The following is a 19,406-nucleotide window of genomic DNA, read 5'->3' as shown; positions in this document are numbered from 1 at the left end:
CTGCTGATTGTTGGGTTTGTGGTCTCATACCACATAATACAGAGAGAGGAATGCCGTATTTAGTCCTTCCATTTTCGTATGAAGGTTCTGCTTGGGCTTGTCTGGCTATGTTTTCTAATGCATACCAGAATCAACTTCGATATCCTCCTGGTGGGTCTTATAATGGTGGAGTGGATTTCAGTCATAGCCCTTTGATAAAGGGAATAGTAACTTTGGCAAAGATTGCTGATATTAGTAAAATTCCCAAAGATGAGAAAACAGCCTATGATGGATGGAATGTGACTCGGTATGTTACTAGCCTTTCTGATAAAGTTAAACAGAAGAAATTTGCACCGATTTGGGTTCTTCCCCAAAGAGGTTATTTGTGTTTACAAATAAATGGCCAGAATACCAAAATTAAGCAAGAGAAGAGTAATTGTTCCCATACGTATGTTTATGCACCCCTGATTTCTTCACCGTTAGTGCCATCTCAAGGTACATATTTCATTTGTCATGATAGAGCTTATACATGGCTTCCCACATATTTCTCGGGAACATGTTATATAGATTTTCTCCTTCCCCCTACATATACTGCTCCTGCTGATCACCATAGAAAGAGATTTGGTAGGGGAGTTGTAGATTCTGAAGACACATCTGGACAAGAGGGAGTGGATTTTCTGAAAGGGTTTCTTCCCTTTTGGGGTCCAATGGTCAATAACAGAAATATCAGACACCTAGTACGTGTGGTCGATGCTACCATAAATGTAACTTCTGGAGCATTGAACAATTTGACGGCTGAACTTCAGGCGGATCGTCTTATGACTGTACAGAACCGGATGGTTCTAGACATTGTTCTTGCAGATAGAGGAGGAGTCTGTAAACTGATTGGGTCTAGCTGCTGCGTTTATATATTCCTGACAATGCCCCTACAGTATACCAAGCCATCTCTAAGCTACATGTCATCTCTGAGTCCATTCATCAGGACACTGGAGACTGGTCTGTGATGGGATGGTTTTGGGGACTACTGTCTACATGGGGATGGAAAGTGTTAACTTTCCGTGGAATGATTCTAGCAATCATCTTTTCTTGCTGTCTCTGTTTACAGTATGGCCCAGCTATTTGTGGACTTTGTGTCACCGTCTGTGTTTCTAAGCCAGTAGCACAGAAAACAGAGAATATTAGGATGATGTTGCAGCAACAACTCAATGACCTCATGACCATTGATATCGACTCAGACTAAAGTGGGTCTCTTTGTGCTTTACCTGAGTATGGCAAAAGGAGGGTCTGAGGTTACGTAGTTTTCGACTTTGCTTCATATTCAGCCGCCATTTTGTGCTTAGCCGCCATTTTGTGTTGCCTCACTCAGGCTAACGCGGTAAACGTGGTGTTTTTGCCTTTTCAGCTGCTACGTGTCTTTCCTGATTAAAGAATAACTCTCGCCCATGTTTACGAAACCGATGTCAGGGTCTGGCTGAGTTCGTAAAGCCATGTCTAGACGGATTAATCCATGTCTTACTCCACTGTTTGAGTCCCACCATTCTTCTCGACTTTATCTTGTTTAGCTGGCCTTCACTATTCTCTTCGTGTGTTCTCTTGTTACATAGCCTATCCTTTGAAGCATTCTACACATGTTTTACCACCTGCAAATTAAATCACGGGCACTAGTGTTGATTAACTTGAGGGGAGGTGAGCACACGGGGTCTGAAAGGAAGGTGTGTTTTAGACATCCGATAGCTTGTTTTCGAACTATTCTTATTTGTCAGTTTTGTGTGTTTTGGGAGTTGTCATTGTAAACTTGTTCTGTATAATAGACTGTACGCTACGAAATGAAGTAGCAGTCTCTAGAGAACTTACCCGTTTGGTACTTCTTAGACAACTGTGCTTAGCTGCAGCTAATAAACTTGTTATTCTACGCCTAACAGAGTGTCTCGTGTCTCTGTCTGTCAAGGCAGGTGAACCCGGAGAACTTAGGCGTGCCCATCGCCGCTTGGCCCATAAGGTCAGGTTCTCCACAGGTGGTACAAGCACTGGTCCTGCCGTGGCTGGACTACGGCAGCACTATGCTCTGTGGCCTTCTCAAATACACTCTGGCTCCCCTAAGAGCATCACTGAATGCTGCGGCCAGACTGGTCACTGGTACCAAACGAAGTGAGCACTTATCCGCAATCCTAAAATCTCCTAAATGGTTGCCCTATGAAGCTCGAATTCAGTTAAAGATTGCTGTTCTGGCGCACAAAGCCCTGCATTTCAAAACTCCCAGGTACCTAGCGCAAAAGCTTGAATTTTCCTGCAGTGGGAGAGCCTCAAGAACCGCTATCACTCTCCTCCTAAAACCACCCATCCTTAGCAAAAAGAGAACCAGTCTGCGGGCCTTCTCCGGTGCTGCCCCAAGGATTTGGAACTCTCTTCCACCCGAAGTATGCAGAATCTCCTCAATGACTGCTTTCAAACTGGAAGCCAAAAGATTCTTAATGGACACATTTAACTTGGGTGAGGATCACTTGCTCGAAATCATTGTTCCTACAACCATTGTACCCTCATGTGTTGCTGCTCTTCTTTACCGCATTTTGTGTCCCCCTGCATAGCCCGTTATATTCATGCTTATCATATTACTCTCCTTGTTTAGCTTGTTTGGGAAACAAATGAGTATTCCTATTGTATATTCCTAATTTATGTCGATATTGGATTTATGCTCTTCTTTTCCGCATTGTGTACCTCCCTCGTAGTCTGTTATATACCTGTCTATGGTACTACTCTCCTTGATTCCTTTGTGTGGGATTTTTGCGATAATTTGTCTGGGACTTCTGTGAGTATTCCTTTTGTGTAATCTTTTCCTGTTGGCGATATTGGATTCATGTCCTTCCTTCCAGGGCACAAGTCGGGGTACCACGCGGGTGGACGGCATCCCCCCACTTATTTTCCAGGGTTTTCCAGGGTGGACGCCGTCCACCCTGCTCAATCAAAACGCCGTCTACCCTTCCCAAATAGGAGCGCGCACAAAGTCCACAAAGAATGCATTTCCGGGTGTCTGGCTGAATCTTCTCGGACTGCCGCCGGTCACCATGCCCCACATGGCCCATCATCCCCTAATGAGAAAAGATTAGCGGGTACCTGGAAGTCAAATGGGGGGGGGGGAGGGGGATGTGCTCTCAGTGAGAAAGCAGTTTCAGAAAAATTAGCGATCACTGTTGACAAGTCTCGCAGGTGACCTTCCGAAACTAAAACGTGATCACATCCATGTTCCTTATTCTTTTGCCACAGCCATCTGCTAACTGATTTAATGTGTGCCTCGCCAGACAATAAAAGGAGCAGTACTGCATCTATTTCGACATCGCCACCAAAGGTCGAGTATTTCCAAGAATTACATTTTTACATCTTTAACATCCAGAAAATAAACTCCGCTTTCAGAAAAAGAAAAAGAAAAATATTGTGAAAAGTATCAGACGTGTTTTAGAGTAACAATGCAGCAGGATTGTTATTTCTGCCGTCGCATATGCGGCCCTCTATTCTGCTAGAAGTAGTGTTGGGGGGAAAGTCCTCTATCCCATTTAATTTTATAGGTGATGGGGTGGCGTGGTTTAGAATGCAGGGGGCCAGAGCCATAATTCCAGCTATTCCGTTTGACCAAAGTATGTGATCGTGGGCAGAACCAGGGCGTAACATCAGCTTCTCCCCATAGTGTGTACATTTGGGCATACGAGGGTCCATTCCCTTGTTTGTAAAAATGTGAGCATTTAAATGCAGCTTAGTCTGTAAACAAAGAAAATCTCAAAACGCATGTTAATTTTAAAATAATTCACTCATCACCTTGATGCTCACAGAGGCGATATTTCTAAAGGGGTCGACAGCTATCTGTGTGGGCCCCTTGAAGATACAGGGCTCTTGCCTCAGATATAGCGCCCCTTGTTGGTATGTTTGCTCCAGTGCTATGCAGTGTCCAGCGGGAGCAGTGCTGTTACGGAGGGCGGGGGGGGGGTTGGGGTTTCTACAGTAGTATCGAAGTAAACTTCAACAGAAGCAATGTGAGAGAGCAACTGAAATTATGCGATGGTGACCAAATTATGCGGCAGGGCTAAGTTATGCGACAAGGAAACACAGGAATGTTGGTGATGGTGCCTTGGAAAGTGAACCATTGAGAAGTGCAAGAGCCTCCCCACTGGGCAGATTATTGTTTAGTTGTTAACCGTGACAAAGGCTGTAGAGGGGTTACTTTGGGCCAGGGGGTTGGCTTTGTCCTTGTTGGTAATCAGGAGATTCTCACTAGCAATATTGTGGCACCAGTGTGGTCGTCCTGGAAGAGATAATTCTGGTTTTGGAGTTGGTGCACACTGCTTTCTCAATGATTTTTCAGATCAATGATGGCTGTATTTTCTTGTGCCCATTTTATCTGTATTTATCCATTTTTATTTTGTGCTTTGCATATAAATGAGGTTGTCAAACTGTACATTTCCATATTTATTTATCTGATAGGCGAGCACTCATACTTTGCTGTTTGGCGAGTTTTAGCTATTAAGCTGGCAAATATTACATAACAATACATCCACTGTAAATACTAGCATTATACCATAAATGTATGTTGATATATGCCTTTATTTAAAGAAATGTCCTCCTGTTTTTTTATTTACATGCTGTCCAACTGTTGGCCTATAATTTATGAAAGACAGCACAGAGAGTCACTTAAAAGTACGACAATTTTCTGTATTTATCCACTTTTACAAATAAATGTAGACCGTAAACACATTGTTTTCTGTCTGTATTTATCTGTAAAAACTGGGAGCCTTACACATAAGCATCCTTTACAAGCGCGTAACAAAGCTTGAGGAACTGTATCTTTTTCTTTTCTCTTGACCAATGCTCCTCTGCACATCATACATGGCCTTTCCAATTGACTTTCCTCTTAGTTCCCTTGTGGAATTGTTGTTAGGGCAAGGAAGCATGGATGTTTCTAAGTTTAGGGTTAAAAATGATCACTTTTGAAAGGTCTCCATGCATTCATTAAAGGCAAACTGCTGTGTCGCCAACATCCAAAAGCGCTTTAACCTCTTCAAATATAAACATTTGGGTGCTCAAGATTGATGGACATCTATGGAATGCCTCAGAATCGTTTCTAAGGAATGAATGACGGTGACAGCAGGATGCCACCATTCCTTCAACTATGAAAATGCTGACAGTTGCCTAATGTGGAATCTTTTATTTACACTACAGCTAAATACCAAGTTCACGTAACTCTATATAGATATATATCAGAACACCAGTTGCCACCTTCTACCACACCTCACGTCTCGGGTGCTGCTCGCGCGGTGGTAAACTGCTAACACTTCCAAACACTATGGCATCTAGTCTTCACACAGCCAATCATGAGAGCACTCCCGGGTACAAGATAAAGCAATACATTATTAGCAAATTGCCAGCACAGAAAGACGCGTTTCGGCACAGCGCCTTCCTCAATGTCAGTGTGTCAAAAACTTTACCCATTTAAAATCATAAGTTCCGACGTGAATAGAGGATACATTTCTTGAAAATAAAAGATGACATGGCAGACTAAACTATACAGGAAACCATCGAAACCATCTGCGGGACACACCGTACTACATGAAGGGAGCCATCATCCCCGCAGTTTGATAACAAATATTCCCTACGGTGAACTCCTCTGCATCAAACAGAAGAGCACTACTTATAGGGAGTTTTAGACAGCAAAGGAAGACGCTCTTACAAGACTGACTAATAGAGGCTATACTAGAGGTATAGGGATAGTTAATTTGATATATGTGAAAGCATAGAATGCAACAATACTTAATGGACCTTTTTGCAAATGTCATCAACCATGCCAGGCCACATAATGATATATCACCTCAATTATGTAAGTGCAACTTATAAGTACAATTTTTGCTTTATAACAATAGTAACATCACAACTTAGAATTTTGGATGTAAAATAAGAAAGCAACTGTCTTGTAAATTTTTAGGCAGTCTGCGCTTAAAGTAAGAATAGTATCATTATATTCTGTCCAACATGTGTTATTCTTTAAGTAGATTGGATAGTGTCCCAATGCTGTCGTCGCTCCATGATGAAAGCGTATGGCATTTGTAGGATTACTGCAACCTGAAATAGAAATTGATTTATTTTTCTGTTGTTCACAGTACATAAAATCATAAAAATAATATATTTTATTATCATTGTTTTTTTTTTTTTTTTTTTTTTTTTTGAAAACCTTTATTGAACAATGAAAGCTCACAAATACGGGCCTACAACCCCACGGGCTGGCCACAACAGAATGGTCAAAAAACCAGCATACAAGAGGAAGATCTGCACAGGATATGACATCAGGAGCACCGGTGAAGCAATAAAAGCCATCGAGCGTTCAAGAGCAGGATAATAAAGGTTAATTTTCTAGCACGGGGTGGGGAACAAAGGAGTAACGGGCCGTCTGTGAGACCACAAGGGAGGGACCGCGGCAAGCCGCCATTTTGTAAACACAGCGTAAGAAGATGAAGCCATATAATCAAATCTAGCAAAGGATAGAGACAGAATCAGACCATCAAGTAGCGACAGTGGCAACAGTCAACCGCGCCTACTCACCACCGCCCCTACCCGAGCAGAGAGGACATGGTCAAAAAGCCCCATCACAAAAACACTACAATACGCACCCCAACGGAAAAAGGGACCTCCATAAAGGAGGAAGGGGAAAAGGGAAAAAGAAACGACAAAAGGGACATCCGCCAAATCATGCACCCCCAGGGGGAAACACAGGACAGTAAAACCGGCATGCGATGTAACAGAAACACGATACCAGAATAAGCAGCAAACCACAGTCAGTCACACACCGGAAGAAAAACAGAAAGTCCCCGGGGGAGATACGAGGTGACAGCGTCCCGAAAAAGTGAATACACAAGAGCCATAGAACACAAAAAGGAAAATAAGGGGGGAAAAAGACCCCCCGACACAAACAGACCCCCCCCACCCACCCCTAAGCCCACCCTGCACCCCTGCAGAAGGCTACGGCCTACCCCCCCACAGCGTGCCTGTCGCCCTAATTAGAACCCGAAATATAGTGGAGCAAGAAAAGTCGGAATTAAAAGACAAAAAGAGGGGGGAAGGAAGGGAAAGAAGGAAGGGATCAAAGACATACACACATACACACGGGGGAGGGCCAAAGACAGGAGTAAACGCACCCATCCACCCGCCCGGGTGAAAGGTCCAAGTCCTCGGGAAGCCTAAGAGTAACAGGCCAAAGTCCAGGAGCACGAATCAGTTACACAGAACCATACCAGGACACAAAAATCATCCAAACCGTTGATGAACTACCGCATATAAGAGTCAGTTTTTGATCAGCCCTGTCCCTTTTTATCCAAAGCAGAAGAGGTCCGATCCGACAAGGACCACGTCAGAAAGAACAGAAGACAGACAGCTGAAGAGTCCAACGGCAGTCCAAAAAAGTCACAAGAAGAGAAGCACGGAAGATCCAGGAAAATCACAGAATGTAGCAAACTATGCAGGCACAGTTCCAAGGATATACCCAGAAAAACCGACCCATGCGGGCCGGCACAGGAGACGTCACCAGGCAGTGGTGGTTGAGAGGGACCAGAAGAATCATGAAAGTCAGGCAAAACAAAGTCCAGCTCCCGGGCCAGGGGCAGAGGAAGCAGCACAGAAGGGGAGGGTGCCATCAGGTTGCGCACCTCCGGGGCAGCAGCCGGGGCCAAGTCCGCCAGGAGAATTCCAGCCGCACCCCGCGACATCAATGCCTCATCCGGTCGTGGGGGCCCGGGAGGCCCGCAGTGAGGAACCGTCTTCAAGACCAGGAGAGGCGTGGCCACCGAGAGCCGCCAGGATAACAGGATGTTTAGGATCCCCTTAAGTGCAGGAAAACCTTTACAGTATCCGACACCCGGGTCTTGCGGCGGGCCCCCAGTGCTCGTCCAGGCCCGGCCCAGACAAATGGGGTCGGCCGCCATCTTGAGAGCCCGAACAGGCCGCGCAGCAAACAACCTCCGCCGGGGCGGCAGTCAAGCAGATGAAGTCCCGCCGACAGGCAGCAGAACACCCCGGACAGGAAGGAGGGCCACCAGAAGAAGGGAATTCGCCGGCCCCCCAATGCCGCCGGTCCCGTTCTCCGAGTCCGGGCGGCAAGAAACAAAATGGCCGGACCGGAGAACAAAGGGGGAGGAAGCTGGACGTACGAGGAACCCCAATAGTGAAAGGCAGCGCCACCATCCAAGGCCGCCGCCACACAGGAGTCTCTCAGCCAGGAACCTCCGGCTCACACGAACAACGGCCCTCCGATCACCTCCAGCGCGCCCCGAAGGGCAAGCCCGCAGGCTGCATCCGGCCCAGGAGCCGGGAAGAAGAACCAGGCCAGTCCGCTCTCGAGTCCCAGGAATGGTCGGGAGCACTGCACCGGAGCCACAGCAGCCAGGACAACCGGAACAAGTGGTAAGTGCCTGCAGTGCGTCGCAGTAGTACCACACAGCAAGGAGGGCTTCCCGGGGCAGGATAAATGCAGGATAAATGTGGAAAACACAGGCGGGCGAACGGAGCCGAGCTAAAGCGCGGCCATCCCGGTCGCGAGCTAGGCTCCTCCTCCTTATTATCATTGTTAAATTTATTGTGGATACAAGCTCTGATGTACAGTTAGGACTTTAGTTGTTTTGTACAGTTTTTCATAATAAATAAATTATTAAAAGCAATTGATGTTAAATCAGGCATTGGTCGATATACACATATTTATGTCTGTCTGTAACAGTGGAGTTTAGATGTAGGCAATTAAAGCATTCATGTTCCCTACAGTAGCTTAGAGCAAACAGGTAGGAATTCGGGTGAGTTTCGGTAGCTATTATTCCCAGAACAGCTAAACAGAATTTGTAAGCATCTTGTTGTTCATTGATGGAAAATTGAACAGCACACACATATCTACTCTTAGACCTTGCATCATTTGCGTGGGTTTCCCCTGTATTTTTGCCTTTACCTCCTGTTATTTTGCTGTGTGGTGGGCTTTGTTTTTGCTGGTCTAGGGGTTTGGGCACTTTGCCACTACTATTCAGTCCCAAAATGCAGGTCCGGAGGCCTAGCGGACTTCCACCTCATGGTTAAAGCTCTGGTTGCCAGCAGCAGTGATAGATCAAGGAACTTCAACTGGGCTTTATGGTGTTTGGGGCGTTTCCGGTGGCCTATCAAACAATATAACGCCTCCTCTGGCACCTGTAGGGCTGTGACTGTACGTAGTATATGACAAACATCCCCCAATATCTACGCAATCGTGGGCATGCCCATAGCATGTGAAGGAGGCCGGCTTCGTCTGCCTTGCAGCGGGGACAGCAGTGGGGTGAGTCCAGGAACATTCTATGTAGCCTTTGAGGGGTGAGGTACGCCCTATGTAGTACCATAGCCTGTATAAATTGGAACTTAACGTTCCTGGACACCTTCCTGGGATGTTCAAGGATAATCTTCCAGGCTCCATCGGCTATAGCCTCCCCCGTGTCCAATGCCCAGGTGTCTCTGAGTGCATTAAGAGATATGGCTGCATGCTCCCTGATCCCAGTGTAGAGCCATCTCACTAAGTGGCCTCCAGTCCCCATGTAATAGAGTAGGTATATCAATTCGTGTTGTGTAGGTTTAATCCGCTGTGGGGCCCATGTACGTCGTATATAGTGTGATACCGTGGCATGCATAATGTATAACCTTGGGGGAGCCCCAGTGAGTTGCAAAAAGGATTTGTGGTCTAACAGCGTGTCATCTCCAAAAAGGTCACCCACCGTGTCTACCCCCACCTCCATCCAGGGTTGCAGTCTACGTTGTCTCAGTCGCCCCTGTGGTGTTGGGATACCCACCAGAGGGACGTTGTCTGCGTAAGGCTTGGTCTCAGACGTGTACACTAATGTTTTCTGCCAACACATCAGGGCTGTGTGCAGGAGAGGATGGCAATCCCGGGGGATCTTGGTCTTAGGTAACAGTAGGGAATGTAGCTCACCACGTGCCAGATGGTCTGTTGTGAAGTCGATCTCGTGTAGATTCCTGCCCGCCACCCATCGCGCCAGCCACTGGAGCTGACTGGTGTAGTAGTAACCACGCAGGTCTGGCACTCCAAGGCCTCCCAATCTAGTGCCCAGTTGCAATTTTCGGAGACTGATTCTCCACCGTCCAGAGCCCCAAATAAGGGTAACCAGTAACGTGTTTAGTGTATTAAAAATGTGTTGTGAGAGGAGGACCGGCAGGTTTACAAAATAGTATAACATGCAAGGGAGCAGGACCACCTTAGAGACGGCATTCTACCCATGACAGACTGGGGCAAGGACGTATAAAAGCCCACACTGCTACGGAGACTATTAATGGCCCTGCGGACATTGCCCTCGATCTGGTCCTCGGGTAGTCCATAAACATTAATGCCTAGATATTTGAATGTGGTCTGTGCTATTGGAATCTGGTACCCGCCAAATGGAATATGAGGAGGGTGTTGTAGTTCCCTAAAATAAAAGCCTATGGATTTTGCAGGGTTAACGGCTAGGCCAGACACGATTTCAAAGCGATCAAAAATATTGACTGTGGTCGAGTGGTCTCCATCCAGGTCCCGGAAATATAATAAGATGTCGTCAGCATATATCGAGATCAGGTTATGAGTCCCCACGATGGAGATTCCCACCCTATGCATATGAGCTCGGAGGGCTATAGCCAGAGGCTCTAACGTCAGGACAAATAAGAGGGGTGACAGAGGGCAGCCCTGTCGGGTGCCTCTGTGGACCGAATAACTGTCCGAGATGTACCTACCAGTACGTGCCCTGGCAGTAGGGTCCGTATACAATAGCCGTATCCATTTTAATAGGGCCTCTGGAAAGCCAAAACGGCGTAACATCTCAAACATGAACGTCCACGAGAGGGAATCGAATGGCTCCCGGAGGTCTAACGCGATACAGCCAGACCGGGGGAGGTCTTGCGGTGTGGCAGACATGAGGGCATGGAGTCTCCGCGTGTTTTGGGAGGTACTCCTACCCGGAAGGAATCCGCACTGGTCCGAGTGTATCAGGGCGGTGCGCTGGATCTGTATTCTCAGAGCAATAGCCTTGCTGAGTATCTTGTGCTCTGTGGGTAGCATCGAGAGGGGTCTATAATTAGTCAGCTCAAGGGTATCCCTGCCAGGCTTGGGTATAGACATGACTAGGGCCTGCGTCGTTGAAACAGGTAAATGACCCGACTCATACGATGTCTTATAGATTTTCTCCAAGATAGGCACCAGGGTTGCAGAGTAAGTCTGGTAAAACTCCACTGGTAGCCCATCCATACCTGGTGTCTTACCGTGGTTGAGGGATCGGATAGCCATCCGGATTTCCTGTTGCGTGATAGGCCCGTCCATCCTCGTCTGCTCATCACGAATCAGAGTCGGGAAAGGTAAGTCCTGTAAGAAGTCCAGGATCTCGCTCGTATCATGCATGGGGAAAGGAGCGTGTAGTGCTCTCAGGTGATCACGGAATGCACTGTTAATTTCAGACTGCGTATGTACGACCCTCCCGGACCCATCTCGGATCTGTGTAATTACCGGGGGTTCAGGGCTATCCCGTACCAGCCGGGCCAGCAGGGCACCCGACCTGTCCGCCTCAGCTTGTTGACGGCGCAAATATTCATTATGGTCTATGACTCGTAGTGTTTCCAACAGCTCCGCGTGTTCTATATTGCCAGTCTGCAGCTCCCCCTTCCGTCCGGGATCCGCACTCACTTCCCTCTCCAAGATTTTCAGATGGTCTTCGACCTCGCAAATCTTCTTGTGAATTTCCTGCCGTGCACCCACCAACTGTCCTGTGGCAGCCCCCCGTATCACAGCCTTCATGGCATCCCACACCATTAAATTGGACGTTGCCGTGTCCCAGTTCTCTCGGAAGTAGTTGTCTAGGGTATCCGACAGCGATGCGCCGAAGGAACCGTCGTCTAACAACAGTGGGTTAAGTCTCCAGGTCGGCACCGGAAAATGGCACTCTACCCCAATGCAGGTCAAGTATCAGTGGTCGGTGGTCAGAGAAGGTTTTAGCTAAGTATTCCGATAGATTGCATCTGGACAATAGAGAGCTAGAGCACAAGAACCTGTCGAGTCGTGTGTGTATGTTGTGTACTGGGGAGTAGTAAGAGTATTCTTTATGGGTCGGGTGTAACACACGCCACACATCTACCGTCCCCCATCCCGTAAGCCAAGCCGGGAATGATTCTGTCAGTCTATGCACCCCGGTCAACTGAAGGGGAGGATTCGATCTATCCAGGTCGACATCTTAAACCATGTTTCAGTCCCCACCCAGGATCCAGGGAATATCTGCCCAGTCAGCCAAGGCCTGGCCTACTTTGGCCATAAATGCCTCCTGCTCAAAATTCGGGGCATAAATACTGCCAAGAACAAGCAGTGTACCATCTAGTGTGCCCTTCACCAGGACATATCTCCCCTGGTCGTCAACCTTCTTCTCTAGTTCTACAAAGGGAGTGCCATGTCGCACCCAAATGGTAGCCCCTCTGGAGAAGGCGGAATAAGAAGTGGAGAAAATGGTTCCCCTCCATCTTTTCCGCAAAGTGTGGGTTTCGGACACTGTTAAGTGTGATTCCTGTATGAACGTTATTTGGGCGTGATTGCGTAGGAGGAATGCGTGGATCCTGTGTCTTTTCTGTATGGCCCCAAGCCCGCGCACATTCCAGGTAGCCAGTCTATACTTTCCTATGGTGTCAACCATACTCAGTCCCAAAGAAAGCGTAAAATAATGCCATGCCCTTCACGGCATCCAGAGTCCTTAACAGCCAGGAGACGTACTTCTTCCCACCCAAAAACAGAACTATTTGGGCGCAGCTGAGAAACCTCACTGAGCCGAACAAGAAAACCATAAACATAACAAACCAAGCATTGGTGCATGCGCCATTGGGGGGGGTGGCCTAGCACTGTTCTAAACATCTTAACCGTTCGTTCCTACACTGCCGGCTCAACGGTGCCGCCAGGGGTGTCTTTATCAGGAGGTTAATTCTAGATAGCTTCTGGTGAGGCCCAACCAAGAAATGTCAGATCTTACATTCATAGTGGGTCTACCCTCTGAGGATACTTTTTATGAAAGTATGTGTATTCCGGTCTTGGGGCCATCACATCAATACCATATAAAGATAGTCTCCCAACCAACTTATCGCTCTCCCATGCTGTATAGGTATTAGCAGCAAACAGGTAACAGAAAAGGATATCAGTGAGCTAGTAGAATATGCAGCTCACACCTCCTCGGGAGGTCACTCCTGTCCATTGTCCAACAGTTCATCTGCTGCTCTGGGCGTTACAGTCGGGAATAAGACCATGCTGTGTTCCGAGTCCGAGCGGATCGTGCTGTCATCCGTGTCCGTATTAATCGTTTCCTGATCCTCTCTGAAAATGCCCACCAAGGCAACGGCTCCCAGTTGGTCGTCCTTCTGTTGTTCTCGGGAAGGTCTGCGCCATCCCGGTCCAGTTGTCGGGCTAGAGATGCACCATCAGTATGTTCCGGGCCTTTCGAGGAATCGCTGGCCGACTCACCCTGGGTTGTCTCTTGGCTGCCGTCAATGCCCATCACCTCCATCCACTCCTCCATGTCCGTAGGGCTTTCAAAGAAGTGTGTTTTTTTATCATACACTATCTTGAGGCGGGCCGGGAATAGTAAAGGGTAGCATAGCTTGGCCTTTTGGAGTTTCTTCTTGACCTCAAAATAAGAGGATCGTTGTTTTTGTACCACATTGGTATAGTCCGGGTACAGAGAGATGCGCCGGTTTTCATATTCCATGAGGGATTTTTCCCGGTCCTTCTGTAGTAGGATATCTCTATCCCGGTAATTAAGTATCCGGACGATCAATGGGCGTGGTGGTTGGCCAGGTCTAGGTCGTCCAGTGAATGTAAATGTAAATGTAAATGTACAGGAATTTATATAGCGCAAATCACCAAGCGGTTTCTAAGCGCTTGCTTAGGGAACCCGTCCTGGTATTCCCCTGTGAGATAACCCCAGCAGGGTATCCACAAGGTGAAAGCCAGGCATCCCGCCGCGAGGGGCCGTTGTGGAGATTAAGCAAGCTATTGCCCAGAGTCGCAGAGTGTGAACCCGTGAATCGAGTAGGCACCGGAGCGAGAATTGTCGAGTCCATGGACATTTTAGGACTCAAGACCCCGCCGAGCCGGGAATTGAACCCTGGTCCCGGGCTGACCTCTGCTTCCAGGTCTGCCTCCTCTAACCAGTGAGCCACACTTCTCCATGTCCAGTGGGGATGCGGTGTGCTCTTTCCACACATAAGAGTGGTGACAGGCCTTCCGCGGTCACGTGGTCTCGGAACCACTGTTCCATAAAGTCCGTCGCATGGGTCCCCTCACTGCGTTCCGGAAGGCCAATGACGCGGATGTTATTGCGCCGATTGCGGCCTTACGCATCCTCCACGCGGTCCATCAGAGATGCCACCTGTTGTTGTAATTGTTGAACAGAGGTAGTATGATCCGCTACCATTGGGGTCAAGTCCGCTATCATGATGCCTTGGTCTTTAACCTTGTCGGCTAGTTTATTATGATCTGCTTTTAGCAAGGAGAGGTTGGTGGTGAGGGCCCCCAGTTGTGATTCCATTGCTGACCTGGAGTCCCTAATTTCTTGTAGAATCAAGTCCAATTTGTCTACGTGTTGATCCCCAGTAGGATTCAGTTCGGCCGACCCCGGCAGGGTCTCCCCTAGTGTAATCTCTCGAGTGGGCACCTCAACAGTCGCGCCGTCTCGCCCCTCCAGGGTTTTGGCCCCTTTCCGGACCATGCCTAGCGCTATCCGGATGTCCAGCACGTTGCAGGCAGGCACTGGTCAGAATATGTCCTATGGCCCTGGGCGATCCGTGTAGGCCGTATCCCCTACGTCGTGGCGCCAATCGTTTCAGGTTAGGCCCCACCGAAACGTGTAGGGGGTCGTCTGATTCGTCCCCGCAGTGTGGTCATGCAGTCTAGGGCCTCGTATCCTCGTTTTCTAGAATCCCCAGGTCACTGCCCGCTGGCCAGAGAATATTATCCGGCCAGGCGCAGGTCAGCAGGGTGCACCTCCCCAAGGTGTGGCGCATTGACATGCCTGGTGTCCCCGATGTGGTTCGGGAAGTTAGCGGTGGCACCTTATTGTCTTGGGGCCCCGCTATGCAGGGGGCCAATGGTAGTGGTCGGCGGCTGGTGTCGCTGCTCCCCACCGGGTATGGCCGTCCAAGCAGGGGGGGAAAGAAGGGGGGGAGGTCGAGGGAGAAGGCTTCCAAATAACTCCCAGGTGTCACCAGCCTCGCCCCCCTACCTGTTGATCTGCGTTCCAGGGTCCGCGCTCCAGTCCATGGGGCACCAGCTCACGCCATCCCCCAGGGCCTGCCGGCCGCGTCTCCCGGCGGTGTGAGGGCCTGTGTCTTCTGAGTTCCCTCTGCACGTGGGCCAGTCAGCTAGCAGGGCACAGTCACGTTCTCGACACCCCCAGAAGGCGATCCGGTGTCGGGGCCCCCAGCGACCTTCGATACTCAGGCTCCAGCACTTCCGGTGTCAGGCGCTCCGGGCCTCACGGCTGCACTGTCAACTTTAGTCCCCGGCTGCTGCCGAGGAGGAAGGCCTCACTGGCATCGGATCCGTCCGCCGTCATCCGAGGCACACCAGGACTTCGAACTCGGTCAGAAGCCGCCGGGGAGCCCAGCGACCCAGGTTCCGGTCTGTGTGTGTGATGCAGGGCCCGACAGAAGCACTCGGCAGGATTTTAAACCCCCGGCGGCTCCGGAGCTCTAGCAGTCTCCGTCCGCCATCGTGGCTCGCTAGCCACGCCCCCCAACAATTACAGTGCTGTAGCAATTTATACCATTCTGATTTAGAAACTGATGTCCTGTTATTTCTGTAAATTTGGTTTTCTGTTTCTTTTTAGGAAATGTCAATTCTTCTTTGTCATTGTAGTTTGTTTAAATTTTTCTTCTAGAAGACATTTTAGGTTTTAACAAAATGGGATATTGACCAAGAAGAGGAGTTTATCTGTTTTTGCAAATGATTATATTCTTTTGCTCAGCTACTGCCTGCATTAATTCCTGTCTCACCGAAATCAGTAATGTACAGTCCTGTACGTTTTCTCACTTTAGATAGAGCAACTTATGACATGCCTTCATTGAATACCGTTGACTCAATGTTAATGAGTGCATAATCTAATCTTAGTCCTTGGGATTTGTATATTGTTACCGCATAAACCAAATAAAGTGGAAACTCTTGTCTAAGAATATATTAACCTTTCAGAGGTAATACATTCCATGGCTCTATTTCCTTGTCCTTCTTCTGCATTTAAAGTTTGACTCAAAATTGCACAATAATTTTTACATAGTTGTAAATCTTTCTCCAATCCCGCTGTATGTGAAACTGATATTTCAATCTTTCGTAATTTAGTGGCTAAAGTTCTGCTTATATGCATGCTTACTCCATGATTCTCCACTCTATCTCTAGAAGAAATATTTACAATAGTTTATTTTTCCATGTGTAGTTTATCATAGTTTAATTGTGCACATCCTCTTATAGTTGGCATTAAACAAGTAACAAGTTTAGGTATGATTTTACCCATTTGCCATCAATGTCCACCTGTTTTTTTAGCCTGTGAAGGAGCATACAGTAATTTACTGTAATAAAGTCTGCCAGGAAGCATTTGGAGGTTGGAGTTGTCTGAATCCAGGATGCGAAATGCATCATCTACCACCTGGAGCAGTGCTATTTCAGTGCTAAAAGCTTGATTGAAACCCCATAGGCTTTCATATAGGGCATCTGCTCTTAACTTTTTGACTCTGTAGATGCCCACTGACAAAGTACTGGAAGCTGGGGATCCCCCCTAAGCAGTTTCAACAATTAGAACTACAAAACAGTACACAAAACACAGAAACAAGTGTGAAACAAACAAATAAACTAATTATAAAAATTTGTATTTAATTCACTAACAAAATTATGCAAAAAAACTAATTTTAATGTGAAGTTTAAAACTTTAAAAAATATACATTTCTAAAAGATGAGGCAATATTGTACATTCTAGCACATCACTTTGTATTTCTTACCTCGTAGCACATGCCAGTGCTTCACTTGACGCCACCAATTATCAATACCAGTTTCTGTTTGCTGTACTTGAGCTGCTCCAACAAATCAAAATAAGGACACCAACTTAAATGTTAGCCTCCACAGACCCCAGGTTAACACCTGCTGCTTTAGTAGGTTGATGTTTCAGATTTGTTGGATAAGTTGGCCTGCTACACATCTTTCGATGATTTTTGCAAGGAAAGGGAGGTTGGGGATGAGACAAAAATTGTTCAGATCATTTGCGTCTGCAGGAGGTTTTTTAGGCTTAATTGTACAATCTTCAGGCAGTCAGAAAGCACTTCCTGGCTGTGGAAGAGATCTGCAAGCTTAGCAGTGGAGCATGTGTGTGTTTGTGTGTGTGTGTGTGTGTGTGTGTGTGTGTGTATAAAGATCTTTAAAAATTGGGTCCACAAAGTAATTTGAGAGTTTAGGGGCATATTATCAAGAACGGCATTAAAAATGATCTCCGGTTTAGCGGCGATAATGGGCTTGATAATACGCCCTTGAGAATTCCAATAGAAGTCCATGTTCTGGTGTGAACATGGGCTTCTATTGGAATTCTCCAGGCCATATTATCAAGCCCATTATCGTCGTTTTAGCAGCAGTTTCCTGCCGCTAAACCGGCGATAATGTTAACGCCGTTCTTGATAATTTGCCCCTATGAGGTTCTCAGTAACTATTCCTCCCCAATTATCTAAGTGTTCTTAGATTTACTTATAGTGATTGGGTTGGGATGGTAATGTTTCCCCTAGTGACTGCTTGGACTATTTCAAGGAGGATTAAAGGCTAATTTCATTTGTGATCCATTAAATGATTTGTGACTTTTACAGCCATTGTTTAATGCATTTAACCCATTGTCTCACTTTGCTTAGATGAGGTAGATTTCGGAGTTCCCTCCACTATTCCCTCGTCTCAGCATCCAACCACACAAATGGCACCAGAAAGCCAGAGTTATGTGAGTATAAATCTCCTTCCTGTCAGCAGCGATCAAGCAGTAAGTGGCCAGTGTTTATGTTTTTAGTGATACTTGATTGCATTTTGGAACTGGCCTGTTTGACGGATCCCGTCTGCTCAACTTTCACCCAACAGAGCATCTTGCACTGTTTTTTTTTTGTTTTTTTTTTCCTGATCGCTTTTATACATACTCCTAAGAAAATGTGCATTTTCCTACCAGAACTGATGGGCTAATACTTTACTCCGTCAATGTTTCACATTTTCTCCCGTTTTTCTCTTTTTCTAGTTTTGGTCATCTGTGTCTGTTTAACCCGTATTTTCTTTGTGTGATTAAAAAAAAAAAGAATCAGTTTTTCCTTGCAAGTGCATTAAAAAAAGAAAAAGGTTTCTATACATATTCTAAATACAGTAGCCTTCTAGGAAGCATCCATCCTGCGCTTTTAAAAAATAAAGTCAGCATATTACCACATTGGTTAGGTGGCAGCCTATTTCCCTTTTCCCTTCTTTTAATGTTTGTGGCATACACCTAAAAAACATAACTATCACACCAGCTTGTTGTGGCCAGACGTATTCTATTAACCAGCGCTTGTTCATTATGCATGCCTCCGGCTTATAGTTGATAAATATGTAATTAAAACGGTCATGTTTTTGAGTTTGCTTTGTGGCCATGATAGGTAGTAGGCAGTAGCATAAAGAGTAGAGTAACCCTTTTACTGCCAGCTTATATGTTATGGTCAGTAATGCCATGAATATTATTTCCGTTACCTAAAGGCCAGAGGTTGGGGGAAGCACAGGAAATAACATTTCAATGGTGCGGTAGCCAGATTTTCCTCTATCCATCTTGCCAATCCTTTTCTGTCTCTGTTTTACCACTAGTCATGTAATATGTGTCGATACTACACTACCAGCAGTGGAAGGAGTAACACTGCCCAGAATAAAACCAGCTTTTTGTTGGTTTTACTCCGAATGACATTACTGGGATTTTTTTGTCAGCCTTGCAGAGGCAACAGCATCAGTGGTGGCCAAGTGTCACTTATAACCTATGACATTAATGCATTTTAGTGCACCCTACTGTGTACCAGTAAGCAGAAGAAAATAGCACATCACACACTTGAAAAGTGCTACATATGTTACAGTTATTTATCACTCATGCTTAAGACATTTTGTGCCTGTAGGCAGTATTTTCTGCATTCTCTGGAGCATAGTTCCTTCACAGCATATGGCTTCAGCCCCAGAGCATGGCAATTCACTCTCATTCTCACCGAAACTCAGGTTTGGACTGAGATAGGCAACACCATAAAAGTGGCATGCATTAGTGAATCAGAACGCTAAAAAAGTGTGCCATGATTGCAAATTGTGGACGTTTCGAACATGTAAAAACTCGCTGTATAAAGGTTTATCAAGTTATAGCAGAAGG

The 19,406-nt window shown here is 46.8% G+C and overlaps 1 protein-coding gene across 1 annotated transcript in view; it reads left to right on the top strand.

Moving 5' to 3' along the window:
- Positions 1 to 19,406, top strand: part of LOC144767187 (hepatitis A virus cellular receptor 1 homolog) — a 241,000-nt gene that overhangs the window by 181,291 nt on the left and 40,303 nt on the right. Inside the window, exon 4 of the mRNA XM_078650749.1 lies at positions 17,908 to 17,990. Coding sequence (XP_078506875.1) covers positions 17,908 to 17,990 — 83 coding nt within the window. The remainder of the gene's footprint in view (positions 1 to 17,907; positions 17,991 to 19,406) is intronic.

Source organism: Lissotriton helveticus, chromosome 7, assembly GCF_964261635.1.
Source record: "Lissotriton helveticus chromosome 7, aLisHel1.1, whole genome shotgun sequence".
Classification (NCBI taxonomy): domain Eukaryota; kingdom Metazoa; phylum Chordata; class Amphibia; order Caudata; family Salamandridae; genus Lissotriton; species Lissotriton helveticus.
Note: the sequence above shows the minus strand (reverse complement) of the source record. Positions and strands in the feature narration are given on the sequence as shown.